Genomic DNA, 23,345 nt, shown 5'->3' with positions numbered 1-23,345 from the left:
AAATAATAATTGGTTAGTGGGAAATGTTTCATTTTGCCCCACTAAATTCTGAAATCAGCTAGCGTTTTCCTAGCATGTCAAAATATTTGCTTTGACTCAACCTTTATTTTTGTCCTCTCTGTTCTTCCCGGTGATGTAATTGTCTTTTAAAAGACAGGACAGCCACTACATATTTGTTTTCCTTCTGGAGAGTATTCCGAAATAATAGGCTCTCTCAATAACAGATATCCCCTTTCAGCGCCCCCAGGAACATTAGCTTCTGAAGTTTCTGATCTGCGGTTCACCATTCGTTTCCTAAGTCACAGTTCAGTCTTTGCCCACATTTGTTTTTTTTCCTGTGTTCCATGAAACAAGGGCAAACAGATGGCTTGTTGAAGGTATTATCTGCACACGGTGGTGAGAGTTTAGTGCTTTGCTTTCATGGAATGTGCTGACTCGATAAAGATTGTGCTATACATGGCACTGTGCATGTTGTGCCATCTCACTATCGTGCAGTCAGCGTGGTTCACATGAGAAGGAAAGGGCTTGATAAGAGTTGAAACGGTGCGTATGCAAGTTATGCAAGATGGAGTGATGATACCCATGTTCCAACTTCCTGGCTGCCACCAGTAGGATGTATTTATTTGGAGGCTTTGGCTCACTTCAGTGATTATTGATGTACTGTAGTTAGTTTTACCACTGTGGTATATTTCACTAGCTGTGGTTACATTCCAGTGGTAGTGGTCAGTGGCACAAGCTGACTATTTTCTGTTGCGAGTGCAGAGGGAATCTTATGTTTCGTCTGATACTTTCACAGCATCCATATGTTTTAGCTTGTGTCTATTTTGGAAACGATCCTGAGGTTTCTCCAAACTATTTTGAAGCCGATATACAAGAGAAGAATTTTCAAGACTCACAAACAAACCTTTGACATGGCAGAGGAAAGGACAAAGTATCACCAGATGTTTTGTTAAGTGTTCTGTTTGATCATCTGTGTCCAGCTGCCGAAAGGCTTTTGTTGACCACACAGTAAGCTTCTTCCAGCTTGTTTCCCATGGGTTACATCGAGAGATAGAGGTCAAGGAGGGGGGAGGTGAAGGAGTTGCAACAACCAGGCCAACAGCTTTCACCTGAGCTGGGGCAAGCTGACTGAGATACTAAGTAGTTGAGATCATGTCTTAGACGCCAACCATGGGTGGCAGTTTGTTTGGGGTGACTCGGGGCTGGAGGTCATGGTAAGGGGTTTAAATTATCGTCAAAACTAAGAGGGGTGATTAGAAGATGTGAGATGGAGGTTGAAGGTTTTGACCATTGGGGGTTAAATCATTGCTCAGATCACGGGGGGTGAATGGCAGTGGAAGACAGCATAAGGGGGTTGAGAGGCGCGGGTAGGAGGATTGGGATAGTTTGACCTCCATTCCACAGAGGCACCCCTCGGACCAGGGGGCTAATCCTCTCCCTGATGTGGACTTCAGAGCCTTTCTGAGTCAAAGGCTATCTCAGAGCTGAAGTGAAGTGACCTCCCAGAGGAATAGTGGGTGCTGCTCACAGATACTCTCTGCCGCCCCACATCCTGCCTGTAACAGGAGCTTACACTGCTTGAAAACATGTCTCCATTGCTTGTCTAACTCATCACCTCCTTTCTTCGGCTTAACATTCATGACTGACATTAACAGACAAACGTGTTTGTCTCCATTACACAAGTGAATTTGATGTTGGTCTTGCCATTAAGAAAACAACATACCTCCCCCAGGAAGCTTATTTTCTTTCTATTTCTTATTTAGTTATCCAATATTATTGCCCTACAAGTATTTAATCATCAAACAGTAGGTGGCAGTCACAATACGGACCCCCTACAAGACACGCAGGACACTTGAAGAAGAGTGTGGACCATGTACAAGGATACAATGTTTTCACGGGTCACGGTAATGATCATTGAATTTACAGAGATAAAACTAAATACTGAAAATGCTGAATACTTAATGGCGACAGCCAATGGCATCCTTGTGATGTTAAAGAGATGTTAAATCTCACGGCCCAAAAATGCAAAACCAAATCTGTCCCATCAGACGCTGAATTCGGGCAGATATGAGCCTTTGTGTAGACGGGCCTTAATATACCTGTAACTACTGCTGGAGAAGTTCAGCGGAGGCCCAACGATGAGTTCCACTTATCGGCTGTATGGACTGCTACCTATGTATAAATGCGGTTCGACAATGTGGAACACAGCCAAGAGTACGGAACAGAGCCAATGCTAGTTTGCATATTTATTGCAATAAGGTTCAAAATAAAATTCATATCGTCATACATATTTTGAAACCTGTTCAGACCACTCCTTAATACATTAACTCTGCATTTGCTCCCAACGGTCCAATGTCAAATATAATCATAAAAACTATCAATATTTTAAACAAACTCTGAACATTCTGGCACAGCTTTTTTATTCCATGTTCAGTCACTCTCATCAGTCTACTTACTTATACTCCCTCTTCCTCTTCATTTTCCCTCTCTGGGTTTAGGAATGACTTGCATAACACATTGGGAAGTGGACTTTTGCCTCCTATACTGACGTCAAAGGCAGCCTTTCCATGTAGTGTTCAAGGTGGTGGGTGGCACAAAACACATGGACGTGGGTGGGGGTTTAAACATCAGAATCAGCTACTGTATATTGCCATGGTCAGTGAGGATCCCACCATGTTATTGCTTCGGAATAACATGCAATCATGAACAAAATAAAATAAAATAAAATAAAATAAAATATCCCACAAACAACAAGGGCTGGCCTCGACAGCCGAGGAGAAGGTGTTCCTGTGACGGGAGGTTCTGGTCTGGATTGACCGCAGCCTCCTGCCAGAGGGAAGAGTCCATGAACAGGGTCCTGTAGACATACAGGTCATGAACAGGTGGCAGTCTGCAACTGAACGCACAATGTGCTGTTGTCTCCCCTTGTCGCTGACGGTGGGACATAGCCTTCAATTGAACGCCTAGTGCGTCAACATACAATGCTGAATGAAGGCAGCCTTCAACGTGTATGACCATTGCCCAACATCTATATATTACGTCATGGGAGAGAGGATGTGTTGGTCATAATCTTCCTAGACACAGAGAATGTTGTAAAGGGCCTCGACATTTATGATATGCTCCCGTGCAGTTGTACGGCCCTTGTACAAAACGGGTTAACTGGCCTTATAATAAAATCACTAACCGTGGGGGGATAGTCCAATTCCGTCTGTCCTCTTCACATGTCCGAACTGTCCCTGACTCGAGCTGATCCTGTCAATTGGAAACATCACCATCTTCATATCTGACTCTTCTAACTCCAGTTCTACACCATACACGAAGGATGGTCTTGTTATTGTCCTATACATGTCACACACACACACACACACATATATATATATAAAATATATAATCTGTTGAACTGTAGTTTCTTTTCTGTTTGAGCTCTGGTAGAGCTTGAATACCAGAAGAAATATATCAGATAAACAAAACAATGACTCACTTCTGCTTTATAGTTCAATTGAGGGTGAGCAAGCTGTTTGATAGTTTGTCTCCTTCACTGTTGTGTGTCTGCTCACGCAAAACCCCATTGTTGACAGTTACAACAGAGACTATTGTGCTAAATGGAGCAGCGGAAGACCAGTTCCAGATCTATTCCTAAAGAGCCGGGCTGTTTGACATATCGGAGGTGTAAAAATAAACAAAGCGGAGCCGCACATGAATGTCAGCTGACACTGAAAGGATAATCAGTCCATTTGTTGATCTTGCGAGACACAAGTTGATTTTTTTCCCCCTCCCATCTTTTTTCTTTTGATTTATCTGCTTTTCTCATCTCATCTGGACTCTGTCAGCCAAAAACAACAAAGGGCGACAGATGGGAAACACTCACAAAATGTACACACTTCGGTGACGCCACTCACAGATGAACACCAGCGGACACCAGCGCTCACACATGCTTCCCACTATGATCACATGGCGCTACACAAACACGTCTGAGAGGCGCATCAGTCACTTGAGCCAGAAGTGAATTGTGTTAAGAACCGTTATAACCTCAGGTGTGGTGAGATAGTTGTTTGTTTAGCGCTCAGTTTTATAGCACATTTCAGTGGATATTACTGTACCTTATACACGTCTAATTCATTTACTCATCCGTACTTTCACATTACACATACAGTTCTTTTTATGAATTAACAGCGCACACTCTCAATAGTTAGTGGCCGGTAACAAGATAACCTGGTGACTTGTGCAAGAACTTATCACTCACTAAGAAACAGGAGACCAAGCGGTGAGAGCCTCTGTCAAGTGAACAAAATGGACAAAACCAAACAGGAAGTAGTCACGCTACATGAAACAGGAAGTCATTGAATCATGACAGATCACTCTCCAGACGCATCATTTACTCTCAGCAAAAGTGACAAACTTTTATGAGGATGTGAGTCCAAATAGAAGGCTATATATGTTCGCTTTTCTCTTTGTTAGGTCGTTCTATATTTCCCATCTATAGTCACTGCAGCTGCTCAGCCTCTTCCATCGAAGCCTAAACCTTCCTTTTCATGTCCTCGTTCATTATATTCATTCATCGTCTCCCTCTGCTTCCTTCCCTGGTATCTCCATCTCCAACATTCTTGGTCCAACACCGTCCCCACATGTCCCAACCATCTGGCCTCCCTACTGTATCTTTGTCACTCTGATGTACTGAATCCTAAACTTCAGATTCTAAACCTCACATCTATGCAGGTGTCACTACTTTCCAATAAAGCTTGTGAGAGAGCTCTCATTCTCTTGCTGCTCCTCCTCTTTCACAGACGACCCCGTAACCTGCACCCTGCCTGCACTCTCTCTTTCACCTCTGTATTTATTTATGATTAATCTCAAAATACATACATTATCCACCTTCACAACTGACTCAGCCTCACTGTAGTTTTTGCCCTCGACGGGAAGAAGTACATCTCATTCCTTCCTTCCTTACAATTCTCTTCCGACTGCATGACGTTGATGACATTTTCTGGCAAATGTTTGACATCAATAATCTCTGCTAGAAAAACAGTTCAGTGGCAGAGCCTCAACAATGTGATATCAACATGCACTGCTGTGCTTTCATTCAGAGCCAACTATTTCAGGCTCTTGTAGGCATGCTTTAAATGAATTGGTGGGCTGGATTTGGCCTTGGGGTCTTCAGTCTGTCTACTAAGACCATTTAAAAATAAATAAATAAATATAAGATCTCTAAAAGGCATTTAAAAAACCATAGCAAGGCAACAATATGAATAAAAATGGCTACTTGAAAAGCATGCATTTTTAATTTGACTAGAAGCTGCGCATGGAGGTGTTGTCATTTCACAGAACTGTAAGTGAAACCACAAATGGTCCACAAAGCCGACGTGCGGAGAAACAGATGAGATGTTTTCAAGGCATGCGGGAACTTTGACAGGATGGAGGAGCTTAGAATGAGGTCAACACAGGTAGTGATTCATGAACCAAACCGCGTTTAGGTAATTAGTACAGTATGGGACAGAAAACACTGCATCCTGTTTCACAAAGATTTTTTAGTTTGTTTGTTTGTTGGTTTCAACGTTGAGCTCCAATGCTAGTTAAAGTGTTTGGATAGAAATAATGCTTTTTATATATGCTTCATCATGAAATAAGGTTTGCAGGGAAAATAAATAAAGTGGAGACAACCTGTGGTTTCAAGAGTGGCGGTTATGTGAGTGTGTCTGGTTGTGTTGTGCATCATTTCACCGTGTTTTGGATCCCACCGGCCTGCAGTTGGAGCGCAGGTTTAATTGTCCACCAAAGACTTTCCTCGCTGAGACGTTCTATGTGTGTGGCTTTTGCTTTGCTAGCCTCCTGTTGGTTTTACTTATCTAATTTACAGACCTGACTAGAACAATGCTGCGCCCACTCTTCTCTGTCAGTTACAACATAACATCTTCATGTGTTGAAGATACAGTTCTTGAACTTGACACTACTCTCAAACTCAAGACCGCATTTTCAATGTCTTGGTCTAATCTCGGCATCAACTGCATTTGAACTTGGCCACGTCTTGGTCTCAGTCAGACTGGACTCTGGATCTTTTTTTTTGTCAAGACCAGTCAAGACCAAAGCTGCTGTGATTTATTAAAAAATAAAAAATAAAAAAAAGCTCAAATGTATTTAATTCCAAGACAATTTTGTTTTTGAAAAAAAAAAAAAACACTTCCCTAATGGCCATTGATGAACCATTTTTACATTAGAGATAAGGGGGAAAAGAGGGCTCTGACCTGAAAGTCCAAGTCTTGGTCTTGACTCTGGTTAGGCAGTCTCAACTACAACACTACTGGTGAGGAAGGAGGAGGCAATAAAACTTATTTACACACAGTCTGACCAAGAAAGTCGGTCGAGCTTGCTGTGCAAGTGGCCCAGTGTCCTATTATGGAGTCTCCTGGATCCTTTTGAACCGCACCAAACGTTTCAGAAAACTCATCTGAAATCTGTTCATGGCTTTTTCAGTTCAAAACAACAGGGGTAAATATGGATAAATAAGGATAAATATGTGTGTGCCATGTAAATATCAGGTAACCACTGAGCCCATTAAGGCGTTTTCCCACCATGTCCTTCAAGTAAGATAACTAGACAGGAAATTGGGGCGTCTACTTACATCATCCTCAGTCTTCAGCCATACAGTATACTGAGTATGTGTACTAAATATAATGAAAAACACATACAAACATACTGTATTTCCACTGCAGCAGAGGGCATTCTAAAATCCGGTTCACGGTACTTGATGGTCCATGTGAAATGATCTGTAGTCAGCCTCTTTACCCGCCGTGTGTCTATCTATTCAACCAGCACAAGCGTGATTATTCAAAGTTACTATGTAAAACGATAGCATTATATATCGAATACATTGTAGGATATACTGCTGGTATTTATAGTTGACCCATTTAAAGGGAGATGAAACGTCAGTGTAGGAAAAGTTTGGATGCTGCATTATCCGTAAAGGTCTTGATAAACCGAAACACAAGGGGCTTAGGATCCAGAGAGCAAAACATAAATGACAAACCACGACCACAAGTGACAAATCAAAGCTGTAAATGAAAACCCAAAATGACAAGTGGAAAGAGAACTGCGAGCAAAAGTGGCAAATGAGAGTGCTGATGTGATATCAGTTTTACTTCACTTAATACCTTTTGTATTGTTGCTTCTATCATGACAGCATGGTTCAAAATATTTGTGTAAGACTAAAAATAAATCAATAAATAAAACAATAAATCATTATCATGCCAGCACCCTCACGTGTACTTTTGTTGCTTCGTCTTTCCTTTGGTTTTGTTTTGGCTTCTCATTCTCACCTTTTGATTTCCTTTTCTTTTTTTTTTTTTTTTTGCTTATGGTCTTTGGTTTTTCTCATTTATGTTTTTTTTTTCCTTTCAGACTTTTTTTTAAGACTTCATTATCATGATGACTCAAGAAACCATCATGGCGACATACACCGGCAAAGTGAGTAGTCCCCAAAAACCTCTCCTGTCCATTGTGTGTTCATCATGATGGTTCCTTGAATCACTGATACGGAAACAAAACCAGCTTCAGTCCCAAAGCACGTAGGCGTTTCATTCCCTGATGGATTCTTAGCCGTGGTTCTCTCTTGAGCCCCTTAGTGTGTCAATACGTGTGTGTTCCGAAGGCTGATTTATTAATGCAAGCAATATGCCTGTGTACAGCCGCGTATTCTCTCGCTGTGTCTAGACCTTTCAACTCATAGTGCTGTTGTGCTGTCTTTATAGGGATGTAGTGCCTCATGTCGCATACACCTATCAAGTCCAAACCCTGTCGACCCGGAGTGAGAGTGAGGTGTCCCCTCCTCTGGTGCACAAACTCGGGGGACCCTTCTGTGGAGATGGTCGCATCCAAAGGTAATGCATTTGGAAAATAAGGCAATCTTTAAAACACTGTCACAACATTTTAAAACCTTCCACTGTGTTCTTAGTTCCAAAGGCGAGGAGTGCGATGACATGAACACGTTGAACGGCGATGGCTGCTCCTGCCAGTGCAAGAAGGAGCCCTTCTTCAACTGTATCGGTAAGTCGCCCGGTGAAATAGCGCCATCATGGCCAGGTCTTGTCTGATGGTGGCCTGCTTGTGTTCAAAGATAAACTCAAGAGTCGAGAAAAAGTGAATCACGAGCCCTGTATATATTGCAAAACCAAAAGCAAACGTCTATTGTATCTAACTGATGCTCTACATTTTAATCTCAAATTAGATACATCATTTTAGAATAGCTCATGGTCTTATTTATTCAGTCTGCCAAGATTCAGCGTTGTTTTTATGGCTGGCTTGTCGGGCAGTGTTCTCTCCAGAATATACGCAGTGGATGTTCCCCTATGCTGAGAGTTTAATCCCATTTGTTTTTGGCGATTTGGAGTCAAGTTGCTGACTGAGAAACAAGGATGTAAAGAGGAAGTTTGGCATTTATTGAATTGACAACAATGACGCGTCTGTGTGTGGCCCTCTTAAGGAGGACTGGTTAAGATTGTGCGACACACTCTCTCACTCGCCAGATCTGCTGAAACGGTGTGAATGTGTAGGAATGATATTAGGTCATATGTTATTATGCCCAGGGCTGGACGTGGACTGTGCCTTTATCCTTCTATATACGTGAGAGAGATTTCTCCACATTGCTCCGGTTCCATATTCTCACTTCCCGGATCCTCAAAATCTCCAAAGGAAGGAAGCCAGATGCAAGGATTCTTACTTGATTTGTGAGACTTATTTTCCATACATGAAGCAATAGCACCAGTCTTTGCATCGTTCGGGTCAAAGGCTCATATTTCATGACAATGCTGTCCACTCAAAGATGTGCTGATCGTGGAGTGGATCTCCAGTGGAGAGATTTGCCAGTCTGAAGCACCAAACCGCACCAATGTCTTTGCAGCAGTGTCACAATGGCACGTACAAGTCTGGCGTTTAAACTATTGTCGCGTATTGGGGAGGTCAGATTTGTGCAGTGTCTTAGAGTGTCTTCACCACTAATGTTATTTTCGGCACATTTGCAATTCTCTGTGTTATAGTCTCATTGAGTGAGTTATGATGCATTGTTCTCTTCTTTCTCTTGTGTTTGGTTTGTCGCCTCCCTCCATTCATGTGAATGCTGATATGTTCTGACCCTGATAAAGAAGCGTACGTCCTGTAGTCTAGCGGTGTGTGGGGCACAGGAGTTGCTGTAAAGCCAGAATGCTCTGCCTGAGTTTGATTTTACTTAGAACGCTAGATTGTTACACTGTGTTTTCGTGTGGGTGTGAATGTTTGCCTAAATGGTGCCCGACATAGGTACAAGTTTCCTGCGCTCTAGACCTCCATACGACCTGTCCCAGTACTTCACTATTTCTGACAAGGATTGTGGATGGTTCATGCTTGGTATATACCGAATTGGAAGCTGGCCTTAAAAATAACAGCCTGATTTATTCCCTAACTAAAATGTCTTGACAAAATGTCTTGACTAAGTGATAAAGTTGGACTGAAACAGCAATTTATTTCCAGTGGAATTAGGAAGTGTTGAGAGAAAAGGAAGTGAACAACCAGGCGGGTGGAAAAAACAAAGACAAAGCTTTCAAGAAAAGGAGTACGGAGAGATGGATAGAATGGGTTGTTTGGGCCTAACACCGGAAGAATTGGAAGCAAAAGTTGAAGAAAATGAGGATTGATGATTTGTTCTCTGGAAAAAAAAGGAATCTGAGTAAATGTATCTCTCTTGAACCTGTGATCTGAGCGCCAGTCATAAATCCAGTTGCTTTAAAACAATGCGACTTTAATATCTTTTACATAATCATTGTTGCCTCCCTCTGAAGAGAAAGGGATTCCATGAGGTATCGTAATGGTTTTGACCTTCCTTAGAAATCTGGAAATCATTACGCTTTTGAAGAGTGAGTCATCTTAATTTTGCATACTTGACTGACTGGCATCTCCCACACTGTTTTGTTTTATGTATAGATTGATGGTTTCCTGTGTTTCTCTTCTGCTGTCAGACAATTATTTTACTTTCCCCGTTGTGATAGTGTGTGTCTCATGTTCGGCGCATGTACACACATGTGCGAGCCGCTGTGAAGTGGCCACTTAATCCCTGTCAGATTGCTGGACCACTGCTTTGGCTGCCGTGTTTTTCCACCGACTGCAGTGCTCAGAAAGTGCGTGTGAGTCTAATGTATTTCTGTGTATTCCTCACTGTCTAAGACAGATTTAGAGTTGCGCGGAAATCAGACACTATAATGATAGAATATTAAGTCCGTGTGTCTGAATGTGTGTGAGACTCCCTGTCTGTCATCAAGAGTACATTCTGCTTAGCATTTGTACATGATACGAAATATTCTTTTCTGAGAAGTTTTTTTGGAAACTAGTGTGTCTTGCCTGCAACCAGAGCCGATTGGCTGTTTGAGCTAGCGGGGGACATTCACAAACAAGTGCTGTGTTTAAAGAATTTGGAACTATATTGTACGTATGTATATTGTGTATGTATATTATATATGCTATATATTATGTATATGTATATATGATGTATATAATTATGCAATGGGCTTTTTTAAAACAGCAAAATTAAAAATAATAATTGGAATTAAGTTAAGGAACAAAACTGTAGCATCAAATTCTTGGAGCACTAATAAGAGAATCTGTGTATGAACTGAAACTGAAGTTTTCATTTTCTGTGTTCAGTGTAGTTGAGCCAAGCCCGATGTAGGTGCCAATTCTGCTCACTTACCTGCCGCAGGATGATGACGTAATATCCAAATGTCCAAATCCAATCCAAATGTTTTAGTCAGCCAGATGAACTGAAATGAAGGATTTGATGGCAGTTTCTACCACATGCGCTCTGCTGAAGAACGCGTCGTGATTGGCTGAGATGCACGGGTTATTCTTTTCATTTTGCTTTGTACCAAAAGCAGGATGGACTCCTTAGCAGACATCTGAAGATTATTTTATTCAACGATGTGTGGTTTGGCAAACCCAGAAGAGGTAAGACTGATTCGGTAAAGGTTAGAACGGCTTCATTGGATGCACATTTTCCCTTAGCAGATGAATAAAAAGGTGTTCAAAGGCGAATAATTGTCTGCGGATGAGTTGATTGTGGTTTTGGTGCGATATCAAATGAAAGCAATGACCCATACAGGTCAGCCAATCACGACGGGTTGTTCCACAGGCCACGGGGAAGAATGAACATATACCTCACAAGTGACTCAAGAAAAATTTTGCGAATATAAATGTTACGCTTGTGTTGTGTCAAATCCAATTCACTTTTCTCTGGCTCATGAAAATGTTTGGAAAAAGAAAAAAAAAAAATCGTATCTTGCCAGATGTGATGTCACCATCCCGTGCCGGGTAGCACACGTTTGGTAAGCGGACAGATTTGGTACCGACAACGGCAGTGATTGACTTCTTCTTTCAGCATTTTCCATCAGCTGTTGCCAGAGCAAGTCGGCCTCCTCGACCATTACCTATCTAGATCCTTCTCTTCTAACGCCTATCTTCCTCATGTTTTCCTTCCATGGTTCTCTTCCTCTTCTCTTTTCACCTGGTGTCTCAAGCTCAAATATTCGTTAATGCACAAGGCTGTCTTTCCTCTCCACGAACCACCAAAATTTGGATATAACCAATACCTAAAAGTTGATAATAAAGTTGTCAGTAAAGGATGAGGTCTGACCTCAGTTTAAACACCCCTCAGCAAAGAAAAGTCTTTGTTCCTTTCATCTATTTACGTATTTTATTAAGCATGGCTCCTGCTTATCCGATTGTCCTCCTCTTGTGTCGTCTCATTTTCAGTTTCGACTGTAATATTCAGTAGCTGTTTTCCCCTCGTACAGATGCTTGTTCTCGAGTCTGTTTTCCTCTTCACTTCCTGTTCTCTTCAGCCCCTCACTTTACTGCTGCTCATGCACTCAGTCACCTTCCCACTTTTTCCATTATCTAATAACCCAATTCCAATCAGCATAATCAAATGCCACGCTTTTCCTCTCACTCCACCAGTGACCCCCTCGCCCCCATAAGTCCAGAGTGTGAGCTTCCTCTTATATCAACGGCCCCTGCTTGGCTCCTTCCTCGCCTGCGACCCCGCTGAGTGAGTGACGGGAGTGTATTCTGCGTGCCCCCATCAGTCGCCCCTCGTTCTACCACTGCCAGAGCACAGAACTGACTTTAGTTTTTGGCTGTGTTGGGGAGGGCTGGAATTTTGAGGAGGAGGCCCTGGCCAACTTGGCACAGAATGCCGCCTTTCCCCCTAACTGGAACCCCACCGGCTGACAGTGCTTTAGCTGAGAGCTGAGAGCAATGAGGCCCAGGCAACCTCCTTCCTCCGTTCCCCTTCTCCTTCAGCCCATAAGCTTCCAGTTCCAAGCCTTAACTCCGGGTGGGATGTCTGGAAAAATTACTCCTGTATCTTTCTTTACCTCTTGACTTTGTCTGGTTCCTGCCTAACGTGTGTCCGCTTTTTTTTCCCCCCGCTCTCATGTTATCGTTCCTTGCCAACTTTTTCTCTTCCTGTCTTTAAATCCTGCACATACACATGAAATTATGCTTCCTTTCGCCTGCAGCTTTTATTTCATCCCTCCCCACATAGCCCACCATAACTTCTCTTTTCCCCTTTGAGGGTGCCAAATAATAGAGATAGGACTCAGAATCACATCCCATTGTATCAGAGGCTATGTCTTATGCATGAAACAGAGCATTTAAGATGGGATTTTCACACACATCAAGGCTGGTGGTTTGAAATGAGATTTGGGGAAACGTAATTGATGCTACTGCTAATGGATAACTTTCCTCTCACTTACAGAGGAGCCAAGCATTTGCTACTACTACGATGGTGATGGTGTTTGTGAGGACTTTGAGAGGGAGACAGGTGTGAGGGACTGTGGTCTTTACACTCCCAGTGGCTTCCTGGACCAGTGGGCCTCGGCCGTTGAAGTCTCACATGAAGAGAAGCCCTATTGCTCTGGTGAGGTAGCAGCTGGTTACCCCGCTGTCACCAAGGTAAGACCTTCTATCGCCGTCATTCAACACTGCCTTGTTGGGGTTCTATTGGTTATCCAACATCGATTCGCGCAGCCACATTCACGCCAGGAATATTATCATTTTTGAGTACCCACTGGAAACAATAAACGGCAACTAAGAGACAGACACTGACAACATGATAGTACATGAAACATGACTAAGACAACAGTATCTTGTCTTTAACATCTCCATTCAGGCACCAGACTCTCAGCTTTGTTTTGTGACAAGCTTAAATAAAAGTCTGCTTGTCCAGACATATTCTTGACATTTTAGTTTTCTGACATGAAGTTGTTGTCTTGTAAATGGAGCTTATTGTCACGACTTTGACTGCTTTGACATATAGGAAACTCTCAGGGAATGGTGTGATGGCGCAAGTGCACCTTCATAATGGATATTGTGGTTATCTGGAGGATGCTTTTCCAAGGTTGTTTGTACTTAATAAGTCAGAACTTTGGTACTCATGTAACATCTACGATTCTGCATCTGGAAGTATGCGTCAGGATTCCGAGACCATATTTGGTGCTGATCTAGGGCTGCAACGACTTGTGGATATAGAGCACTTTCACATAGCTTTTTATTGCTTTCAGCAGTTTAAGGAGGACAAAGTGTCACTGAATATTTTGTTTTTTTCGCACCATGCCATTACTCTTCGTAGCCCATCTTTTGAAGACTTCAGAAGGCTTCCGATCATGTAACTCCCACTCATTACTCTTCATTGTTAGCGTCCTGTGGGAATGCGGCAGTGGGCAACTTTTGCCAAATGTACCATTCACACCACATTTTGAGTGTTAATTAATATTCAAAATATAAAGTTGCAAATCAACATTTAACAATATAAAAGTGTTAACATTTAAAAAACATATACTATTTGCAACACTACAGTCAGAGGCATTGGCATGTTCACCATCCCGTACATGACAAGTACTTGACTATTCGTGACAATAGTCAGTGACTCGTTGACTATCAAAACTGCTGTCTGCTCCACTTTAGTAAAAACAAAAAGTTGCTCACATCAGACGCTGTGATCATCGTGATGCCCGAGCTGATTCACTCAATACCTTGTTTCTATCTCATCTGAAGTCTGATTTTTTCTTTTCTTTCACCGTTTTGTACTTAATGTAAAACTGTTTCTCAAACTTCATGTTCTGTGCAAAGCTGTTGACGTCAGCGGTCATTTTAGATGTAATGAAGCTGTACAACAGAGGTTGAGCGTATTGAAAAAAAAAGATTTGATTTAATCTCACTGTAACACTGTGAATTTGACAGGGAGTGGCAGAAGTAACGTTCTGGGTTCATACACACCTGGCAGGTTTTTGACACACATCTGTTCCTCCAGTATGTGATGATCTCTTTTGTAATTCTTTTAACATCTGCCCAGGTCCTGGGCCAGCAGCAAGCGGTGGAGCTGTTTCTTCTCAGCAAATTTCTCTTTCCACGGGTGCAATATTTTTTGGTTTTATCTCCACCATAAACAAACAATTATTTGTCTTTCACTTCACATAAATAAAAGTGTAACAGGGTTAATATTCATTAAAGTAGACAAGGGCTTAGAGTCAGATCTGCTTGACAGAACTTACGCCATCCATTTTTCTCACCCAATATTATTGTCCTGTTGAAGCCCATTCTGGATTGGCTGTTGGCGGCCTCCGATCAGATTGCATGCTGACAACACATCCAAGGCATCAGAACATGATGTTGAACATTTTAACAAAATTGACGACATATTTTGACCCACTTTCCCATGTTGGTACACAAAAATGGAGGAAAAGAAAGGTGTGAGTCACCACAATATGAGTTGTGGTGAGGAACGACTGCGGTCCAGATGGTATTTCAGAGAATTACCTGCTCCTTATCCCATTATCAACAATAACCTGGAAATCTCTTTGAAAAGTCTTGATAACTTTTGAGGCTATTTGTCTAGTGGACAGAAAACAAACAGAAAACAAAAGTCTGTCTTAGCACTGCGAGTAAAAATATAAATTGTTTTCGACTTGTTTTCGTGTTTTGTTGATCCCATTGCATTTTGCCCCAATAATTTTAACTGGCTTTTCACTTCTTTCAGTTTCCGTCGAAACACTTTCAATGTAACTTCTTTTGCCAAATTACCAGTTCATTATTTTGAAATATTGGGGCATTTAATTCGATTCCTCCTGCAGAAGTTTGCAGCTCTCATTAAAGTAATGCTTTCTGAGGACGGAACAAGATGCCATTGATTTCACCTAAGCGTGCTGGACACATTGATCTGTTGCTGTTTCAACGCAGGGGCTGATTGCACAAAACATTAACGCGATGCATACGCAACTATACAGTACACACACACACACACACACAAAGCTACACTAACATAGAAGTGCTTTATTCTCAATCCGTCTTAATCCCCTCTCAAAGCAATGGCATGTTGTTGAAATTTGCTTTGTAAATCCCCATTTTATTTTCACTCTTCATTGTTTAGTCCCACCTCTGGAAATTTGCCAACCAACATTTTTATTATGCTAAAATTTTAACATTAATTTTCACTGCCTTGCATATGTGTCACATGGAGGGCGGGGCTTCTTTCTACGTTAGATATAGAGGTAGATGTTCATGAGCTATATATGAGTAGATTCTGGGTCAAAACTGGGTGCAGGACAATATAACTAACAAGGCGTGCAGATGGCGAATTCCGTTATTGGAATCCGACACCAGCGAAACATTTTAAAGCTGTGAAGTCAAGGACTTTCATGGAAACACTGTTCCTCGCAATGTTGAGAACAGACCGTTCCCCCAAGAGTCATATGGGATCAGGTTATTTCAGTACACCTCCACTGACTGGACACTTCAGTCGACGCACAAGTTCATTTGCACATATGGGGGACGATCAGGTTAATGGCAGGGCCAGGCAGTTGTTTCTCTCTGTTCCTTTGTCTCCACCTCTTTCATGCGTTTTCAATCATTCGTCTGTCAAGTACATCTTGAAACTCACCTCTATTTGAAATGCTGTGTCCTCAAAGCCCAGTTTAACACAGCAACACATTTTCCCATCAAAGATCTACAGTGTGTCTATAACCAAACTAAATAAGTGATAATGTGGGGAAAGCACAAAAAACAACAACAAAAACATCAATTGAGTATTACAATGAGAAAAAGTGCTCAGCTTACATTTCATTATTACGTACCTAGTCAGATAGGGCCAATATCGCACCATCGGGCCACGCAGAGAGCTAGTTTTGAGGAGCTAAATTGGTGATGAAGAGTTCTCTTCCTCAGGGCTTTACATTCAGATTTTCCCAGCGTAGGGGAGTTCAATCTACAGTGATGAAACATCACCGTCACATACAGCAAAGCAATTCATAGATTCTTAGTCCAGTTGAACTATCAGTGTTTCTGCTCCTCCAACAAAAACTCTAAGCACTAAAGGAATGTCTCATCCCCTTCGAAGTCCCTTCCTTCTGCAAAGATTGTTCTGTATTTGTCATCCAACCCACTTAAACTGACTAGAATGGCCATTACCAGAATTGTGCCCAGAGTTCAATATACAAGTTTTAAAACACAAAATCCGAATAATACCTTCTGTGGACCAAACACTAGTTCGATTCTTTTAGTTGGTCTCGTCTTGAGTTTTTCGTCAAATGTTGGTAAGAAAGGCAGTCTGCCAGAGGGGCCTTTGTTTTGCTGTTTTTTTGTTGCACTGCGCTCGTAACAGCTTTTGTCATAGAATTGGTTTGCCAACTTGCAGATATGAGTCATCACTATAGAGTGTTGAGAGTTGGCATGTAGTATAAATTGAATTTCACATAATTATGATTCATCAATGTCTAAAATGAACGACCTGGAGATCTGAACCTATAGCGGTCCCAGCTGACACCATTACTGTTATTGGGTCCATAACAGAGTGCATGAGGAATTGATTGTTTTTGGTTGGATCTTCTTTTTCTTTGGCTTTTAGTGACCAACACGTCCTCACTCCTGTGGTGTCCTATATTGACGTTAGGTAAGCCATGGGATGGCGCTCCTATCAACCTTCACATTATAATATATCATTTTCTATTTAAAGCCCAAATGGCTATCCGCGGTGACTAAATCGTTGTGTTGCAAGTCAGTGTTGTACATAGCAAATGACATCCAATACAAACCAGAGAGGACAGCTTCTGCGAGTCTCCCCCTGTGCACCCTCTTCACAGTCCCCTACACGGGTGGCAAAGCATTTTATGCATCATTGAAATGCCTATGCGTCAACATGCAACGCGGAAAACTGCCTCTGGCGTCAGTATAGGATGAAAACGTACATGATGCCATGGGAGTGAGGATTGGTTTGAGTGTCCTCCGCATGTCCTCCTTTAACACACCCATGAGCCTCATTGGTCGTTCTCTTCTCCTCTTTCCTGTTATCTTTGTCTGCGAGATTATTGGTCCAATGCTGCCTTGCCTCTCCATATGTCCAAACTGGCCTTCATTACTTCGCCCCCAACTCTCTCTCTAATGTGTGTCACTGTCACTCCTAATGACAGTTGTCAAGTTTGCCACTCCCATGTCTCTACACTCCTTATGGCAATAACAGAAAAATCAAAGTTGACAGCCGAATGGTTTTTGTTTGCCCATTTATTAACCGATGTAGAAATATTAAGCAGCTTTCAAATTTCGCTGTGGCGTTTACAATGACAGAGCCTTTTGTCAAAGTGTTGCGGGAGATTAAGATTCATTTGAAATGGCACCCTCCCTGATAAATCTGTCAAACAAACACTGTCTCGGTGATGATTCACGACAAAGCATTGGCATCGCCGGAGTCAGCAAGGTGGAAACATTATCTAATGACCATTTAATCTTTTTAATAATTTGTCACTGCTTCCACTTGATGACACTGGATGGGAAATATTGCTGCATTGTGTCTTTGCTGAAGAAACATGAGCACTGGGTGACCACGCATAAATAAGATTAATGGCGTCCCTGCCACCAGCTCGTCTACAATAACAACAGTTATGGGATAAAATCCTTGGCCATTGACAATGCTATTACAATGCACTCTATCTTTTTGTCATTCTTTGGACCCAATCCCTTTTACAATGAAAGTACAGTAGTACGAAAGAGATTATACCTCTTCGTGGGATTAGTCAAGGCCACCAATGATGTTTTTTTTAAGCTGCACTAACCACATTTCCTTGTTTTTTTTTTTTATCCCTCACAGAGATCATTCCCAGTTTTATTCTCTGAGCATCAATTGGTGTTGATTTAAGCAATATTTTTACTGACGTTCTCTTTTTAGCCATTTGATGCTAACTCTGGAGATACATCCAGATCCAGATACATCGGGATAGAATGGTGCCTTAGCCTAGAAGCAGGAGAGTTATACAGTGGTACCTCGGTTCTCGACCGCAATCCGTTCCAGACGGCCGTTCAAGAAGCGATTTGTTTGAAATCTGAATCGATTTTTCTCATTACACTTAATGGAAAAGGAAATAATGCTTTCCAAGCCTTAAAACAGGCTTTTGTAGGAGTGAATGTAGAGTGTCTGCTGCAGGTGCGCTGTTCCTCTATGTGTGTGGCCGCTGCATGTGGGAGGGGTTGCCGAGTGAGTGACGTCTCTCCAGAAGTGAAGAGGTGCCCGGTGCGTGTCCAGCTCTGAATGTGCGCTTCTGTGCAGTTTGGCTGTGACAAAGTCATAAACCAAGTCACGCTCTGTCCCAGACTCGCCTCATCCCTGTCCGAGCTCCAGCCCACAACAGGACATCAAACCCTGGAGTGAACGCTCCAGCCTCGGAGGTGTGGAGAGCGAGCACCTCCCCTGTGACACTCTACCACGGTCCAGTGTGGAGACAGGAAAGGTTTTACACCTCAATATGAAGAAAAAACAGTCAGTAAATGTAGCTAACGGGACACGTCTCCATACGGAGGCTGCGTTATACACAATAATAAAGCGTGTCGTGGGTCAGCTGATCTGCGCGCGTTATGTTTTTTTATTTTTGTTCGAACTCCGATTTGTTCGAAAACCGAGGTACCACTGTATCTCCAAAACATGATCATGATCCTTGTCTCTGTGTTGCCAAGGAAAAAGAAAGCTCAAATAGCTCAGCTAAAGAATGAAAAGAGAGTGACATACATTCCGATGCCTTGTTTTCACCTCATCTTTTCCGGATTAATCTAAGCAGAGATTGTAGTCATTCCTGCTGGATATAGGACGTGCTAACATGCTCCTCGTCCGCGTTCGCTCAGGTTTCATGTTCAGAACAAGAAAAAGAAAAGACCCGGCGGTAATCATTTCCTTCTGATCTTGTCAACATGTCCTGTATTGGTTTTGTGCTTCAGTTTCTGTTTGATGTTTAAAGTCATTGTTGGTTCTGCGAGTCATCGATGTGGGCATCAGTGATAGGAATCTATACGGATGTAGGAAAGAAACAACAGCACGAGGCCCTTGAGGACAGAGATTGTGCCTCTGCACGATCTCTCAAGTGCAATTGTACGGTGTGTTTGAGATCTTGATTGCAGGAGTAGAATAGGTCACTGTGATGATACATTGAGAGAGAGATGCAGAGAAACTGACGCTGTAAACAACTAAGCTTGACGAAATCAAACTGGATACTGGGGTGAAAACAGTAGCAGGGAAGTGGCTTTGATGTCACGCGAATTAATATAAGACGTCAGACCCACTGACGGATGAATGAACCAATGAGGTTTGTGGTTGTTACTGGAGACTAAATGGTTTGGAAATTGATGTGACTGATTGTTTTATTGGATTAAAGAATGATCTATTAGAAAAAAAAATAGTTTGTAACAGTGGAATCATTGCTGCTTTTTTTGGACACACGCTTTTACAGACTTGCCCCTGAGCCTATTAAAACACAACATGGAAGTCTGACAGTGAATACGACTGGGTGCAAGGGATTTCTATACAACACGACTGATGTGTGAGATACCTTGCCACACTCAGACAAAATGTTTGTACGTTGTTGTATGTTGTTTGTTTGGAGGTGGGTCTTTCTTGAACTTGCTTAGCAAGCTAAAACTAGTAGTGATGTTTTCTCAACGATAAGTCTGTCTGTCACTGTCATTCATTGGGAAAAGTGGAAATACTATCTGATTTTGGATTCTAGAATATTAAACAAATGAAAAACATATTGAATTTTGGTAAACGAAAAGCACATCAATGGTGTCAATGTAAACTTTTCTCTTCTATCTAGTCATGAGCTGGAAATTGTTTTCATTGATCTCTTAAAACAACGTTGACACATACTTCACTCAATAAGTTATACTTCAAAACAGATCATCAGTGTCCCTGAATCCATGCCGACACATATATTCCTTCAATGTTAAAAGTTATTTTTCATTAACAAAAGAGGTATTATACAGTTTAAACTCAGTTGCCAACGGCCAAAATCTATTGAGAAGAATTACTGAGTCAGTTCACTACTCTGTTCTGCAATGGTTTAATGGTCGTAACTCAAGTAACAGAAAACTATTTTCGTTCTTCATTGAGGTTTTGGTGCCATTGGAGTAAGTTACATTTTCGGTTTTCCTGATAAAATTTGAATGTAATGTACATAGACCTGACGCCTGATGGGCTAACTATATCTGTTCCTCCCAGACGTTTGTGTACTTCACTCATGCATTATTTATTTTGTCATATTTGTCATGTTGCAAAAAAAATCTCTTTTCTTTCCAGGTGTAATACATTTAATTAGATCATGTAAATGAAGCATAGTCTGTTTGATACTAAAAATGTCAGTTCCCACATTCTTCAGAATTTGAATTCATAGTCAGATCACGGTTGTTCTGGAGTTACAAACACACCTGCACACACAAACACTCTCGGCCCGTCGTCATGACTTCATGCAGGATTAAAGGCCAGGTCCATTGGGGACTCAAATGTACTACTGCTGTCTTCATGGAGCACAGTTACCTCCTTCCCTCCCCCCACCGCACCATGGAATACAGCGCACCAGTTTTCCTTGCTCTGAATCAGAAAAAAAAGGTCCTCACAGCTAACCTGCGTGTGCCAGTGCCCATGGTCACTTTCGCGGTGGGTGCAAGTTTCGTTCAAATTGGAGATCCAACAGCAAGCCAGGTGATTTCTCCAGAGAGCGCTGCTGCCCAGGCAATCTCTGACGCAACCTCCGGCACCCTTGAGAACTCGCCGCTTAATTATACATAAGCAACAGAAGGTATCACATTTGAGTTCTCTCACGCTACAAGAAATTGTTTATATATGAAGTCCATCCATCTTGGGTTGTAAAACAAACATGTACCAGTTCTGGATGGCACAACCTCGACCATAAATCTTCATCGAAGTAATGCTGGCAGGAATAAAGGGACACTGTGAAAGCAAGACAAATGTACAGTAGCTGTGCGGGGAAGCCAGCTTCTCTGACACCGTCCCTCACACCAGCGCTCCTTGAAACCCGTCGGGCGCTCTGCCAGTGCCATAAACGTGCGGTGACATTAAAAGAAACCTCTGGCATTGCGATCATTTTTCCCTTTTACTTTTTCCCGTTTCAATTATTATCACGGGCCTGGCCATGTGGTAACCTCGTTGCGGTTGGCGGACTTTGTCATGACACTGATGACTCCGCCATAACATTTCAGAGCTGTTAATATGCAAGGTTTTTGCCCTGTTTTATTGCACACTCGGGGCCGCTGATTTAAGAACATTTATACTCTCAGCAAATCCATCTGTTTTGCGTGGGTTGTGTGCTCACCAGTCCACAATGTTTTAGAGTGTGGTTTGCGCTCTTTACCACCCAGTCACTTCTCATGTCTGGCCCCGGAGAGAGACGGGAATAGGCCAACTGCGTAATTGCACTCATTCACCCACATTGACAGCTTCATTCTCAGTGGGACGAGGACGTCACCATCATTAGTCCTGGACCAGTGAGGCGGTGAGCTGCAGTGGGCATGGGTGGGGACTGAGTGACAGGACATTACCTCAGATGCCAGGCACTCACCAGCATTCCGTTAAACCATAGCATGGTGTTTGGAAACTCGCAGTAGTTTCTCTCTCCCTCCCTGAAAAGGGATATCACCATGTTTTAGAAGGTGCTGTGTCAGGACAAATATTCACGTAGGAAATTGTTTATATAATGGCTGCATGTCCAAGTTTTCCACAAACCCAAAGAGAAACTAGGGGACCGCCTGACCTTGGTGCAGTCAGTTCTGCTGAGCGGAGAATTTTCACATGCTGGCGATTAGATTTACGGCTCTAAAAATTAAGATTTTACTTGTAGCGCTTGGAACCGCAGACTTGTATGTATAAACAAAGTGAGAAACCGAGCACAGTCTCTTCACATTAAACACTGGGATTGTGTTTTGAAGATTTTGCAAATTGGTGCAGACAAGAGTTTTGGGAGGACATTTGTTGACAAAGACAACAGAAATGCTTTTAGAAACCAATCCGCTGATTATATCTGCTTATGCTTTTTTTTGCCGTTATCCATTTGCCACACGATACACAGTATGCAAGACATTAAGTTGTCAAAATGGCGTCTAGAAGTCTGCGAGTGCATTGATGGGGTATATTTTTGAATGGACTTGAGAGATGGGAACACAAACTGCTTCAACTAATGTTTTAGTCATGCGGCACTTGCATATGAGTTGCTCGCCAAACCAGGGAATGCATGGAGGTAAGTTGTTTTGCGAAACAACAACTTTCTGCATTGTTATTGTTTAATAAACTATTTTATTAAAGAGGTTGTTTTATAAAAACGGGGGGCAAAGGCATTGTCTCAAATAAGCGCTTCACTTTTTGTCCCTATCTTGCCCAAAACCTATTTGCTGGGATTTTAGATGTTCATGCATTTAGAGCATTTATGTCGCGTCTTTCTATTTCACGTTTGTGGTTGAATCATGGCTCACCATTGAGCATGTAAAGTATGGCGGCTCAGTAAACCAAATTATTGCTTTTGTCCGGCTAAGTTCAGACTTTTAAAACGCATGCAAACACATCAGTTCGACTACTGGAGAGAACTTAGAATGTCTCTTAGTCGGACCACAGGACTTAGATAATGTGGTTAATAGCTTGACGAAGCTAACATATACTGGACTGAGTGATGTGTGGCTGCGGGAGCTTCAGCTACGCAGCGGAAGTAAACAAAACTCTCAGACTAATCATGGTCTAATGATGTCTAATAGCCTTCTATACAATGGAGAAGTCGTGTGTGTAACCTGATGTGCAGTACGTGTGATCCTCGTCTTAGCCGATGTCTGCGGTGAACACATAACAAACCTGATATCAGCTGTGTTTTGTCACGCGTGATGATGATGATGATCTGCAGATGTGCAGATTTGTCTTCACCTTCCTTCACTCAGGTTGCTTAGTTTCCACAAGAACATTAGAAGACGTGATCGGTTTAAGGAGAACACATTACCACAACCTTAGCAACCGTTGTTTA

General features: G+C 42.2%; 1 protein-coding gene across 3 annotated transcripts in view; it reads left to right on the top strand.

The window, feature by feature from the left end:
* pappaa (pregnancy-associated plasma protein A, pappalysin 1a) overlaps positions 1-23,345 on the top strand; it is a 95,301-nt gene that overhangs the window by 27,642 nt on the left and 44,314 nt on the right. For all 3 annotated transcript variants that reach the window (XM_053864457.1, XM_053864450.1, XM_053864440.1), the window contains exons 8-10: positions 7,743-7,871; positions 7,946-8,037; positions 12,773-12,969. In XM_053864457.1, the coding sequence (XP_053720432.1) occupies positions 7,743-7,871; positions 7,946-8,037; positions 12,773-12,969 (418 nt within the window). The remainder of the gene's footprint in view (positions 1-7,742; positions 7,872-7,945; positions 8,038-12,772; positions 12,970-23,345) is intronic.

This window comes from Synchiropus splendidus, chromosome 1 (assembly GCF_027744825.2).
Source record: "Synchiropus splendidus isolate RoL2022-P1 chromosome 1, RoL_Sspl_1.0, whole genome shotgun sequence".
NCBI classification, from domain to species: Eukaryota; Metazoa; Chordata; class Actinopteri; order Syngnathiformes; family Callionymidae; genus Synchiropus; species Synchiropus splendidus.
This window is presented reverse-complemented; position numbering and strand designations above follow the sequence as displayed.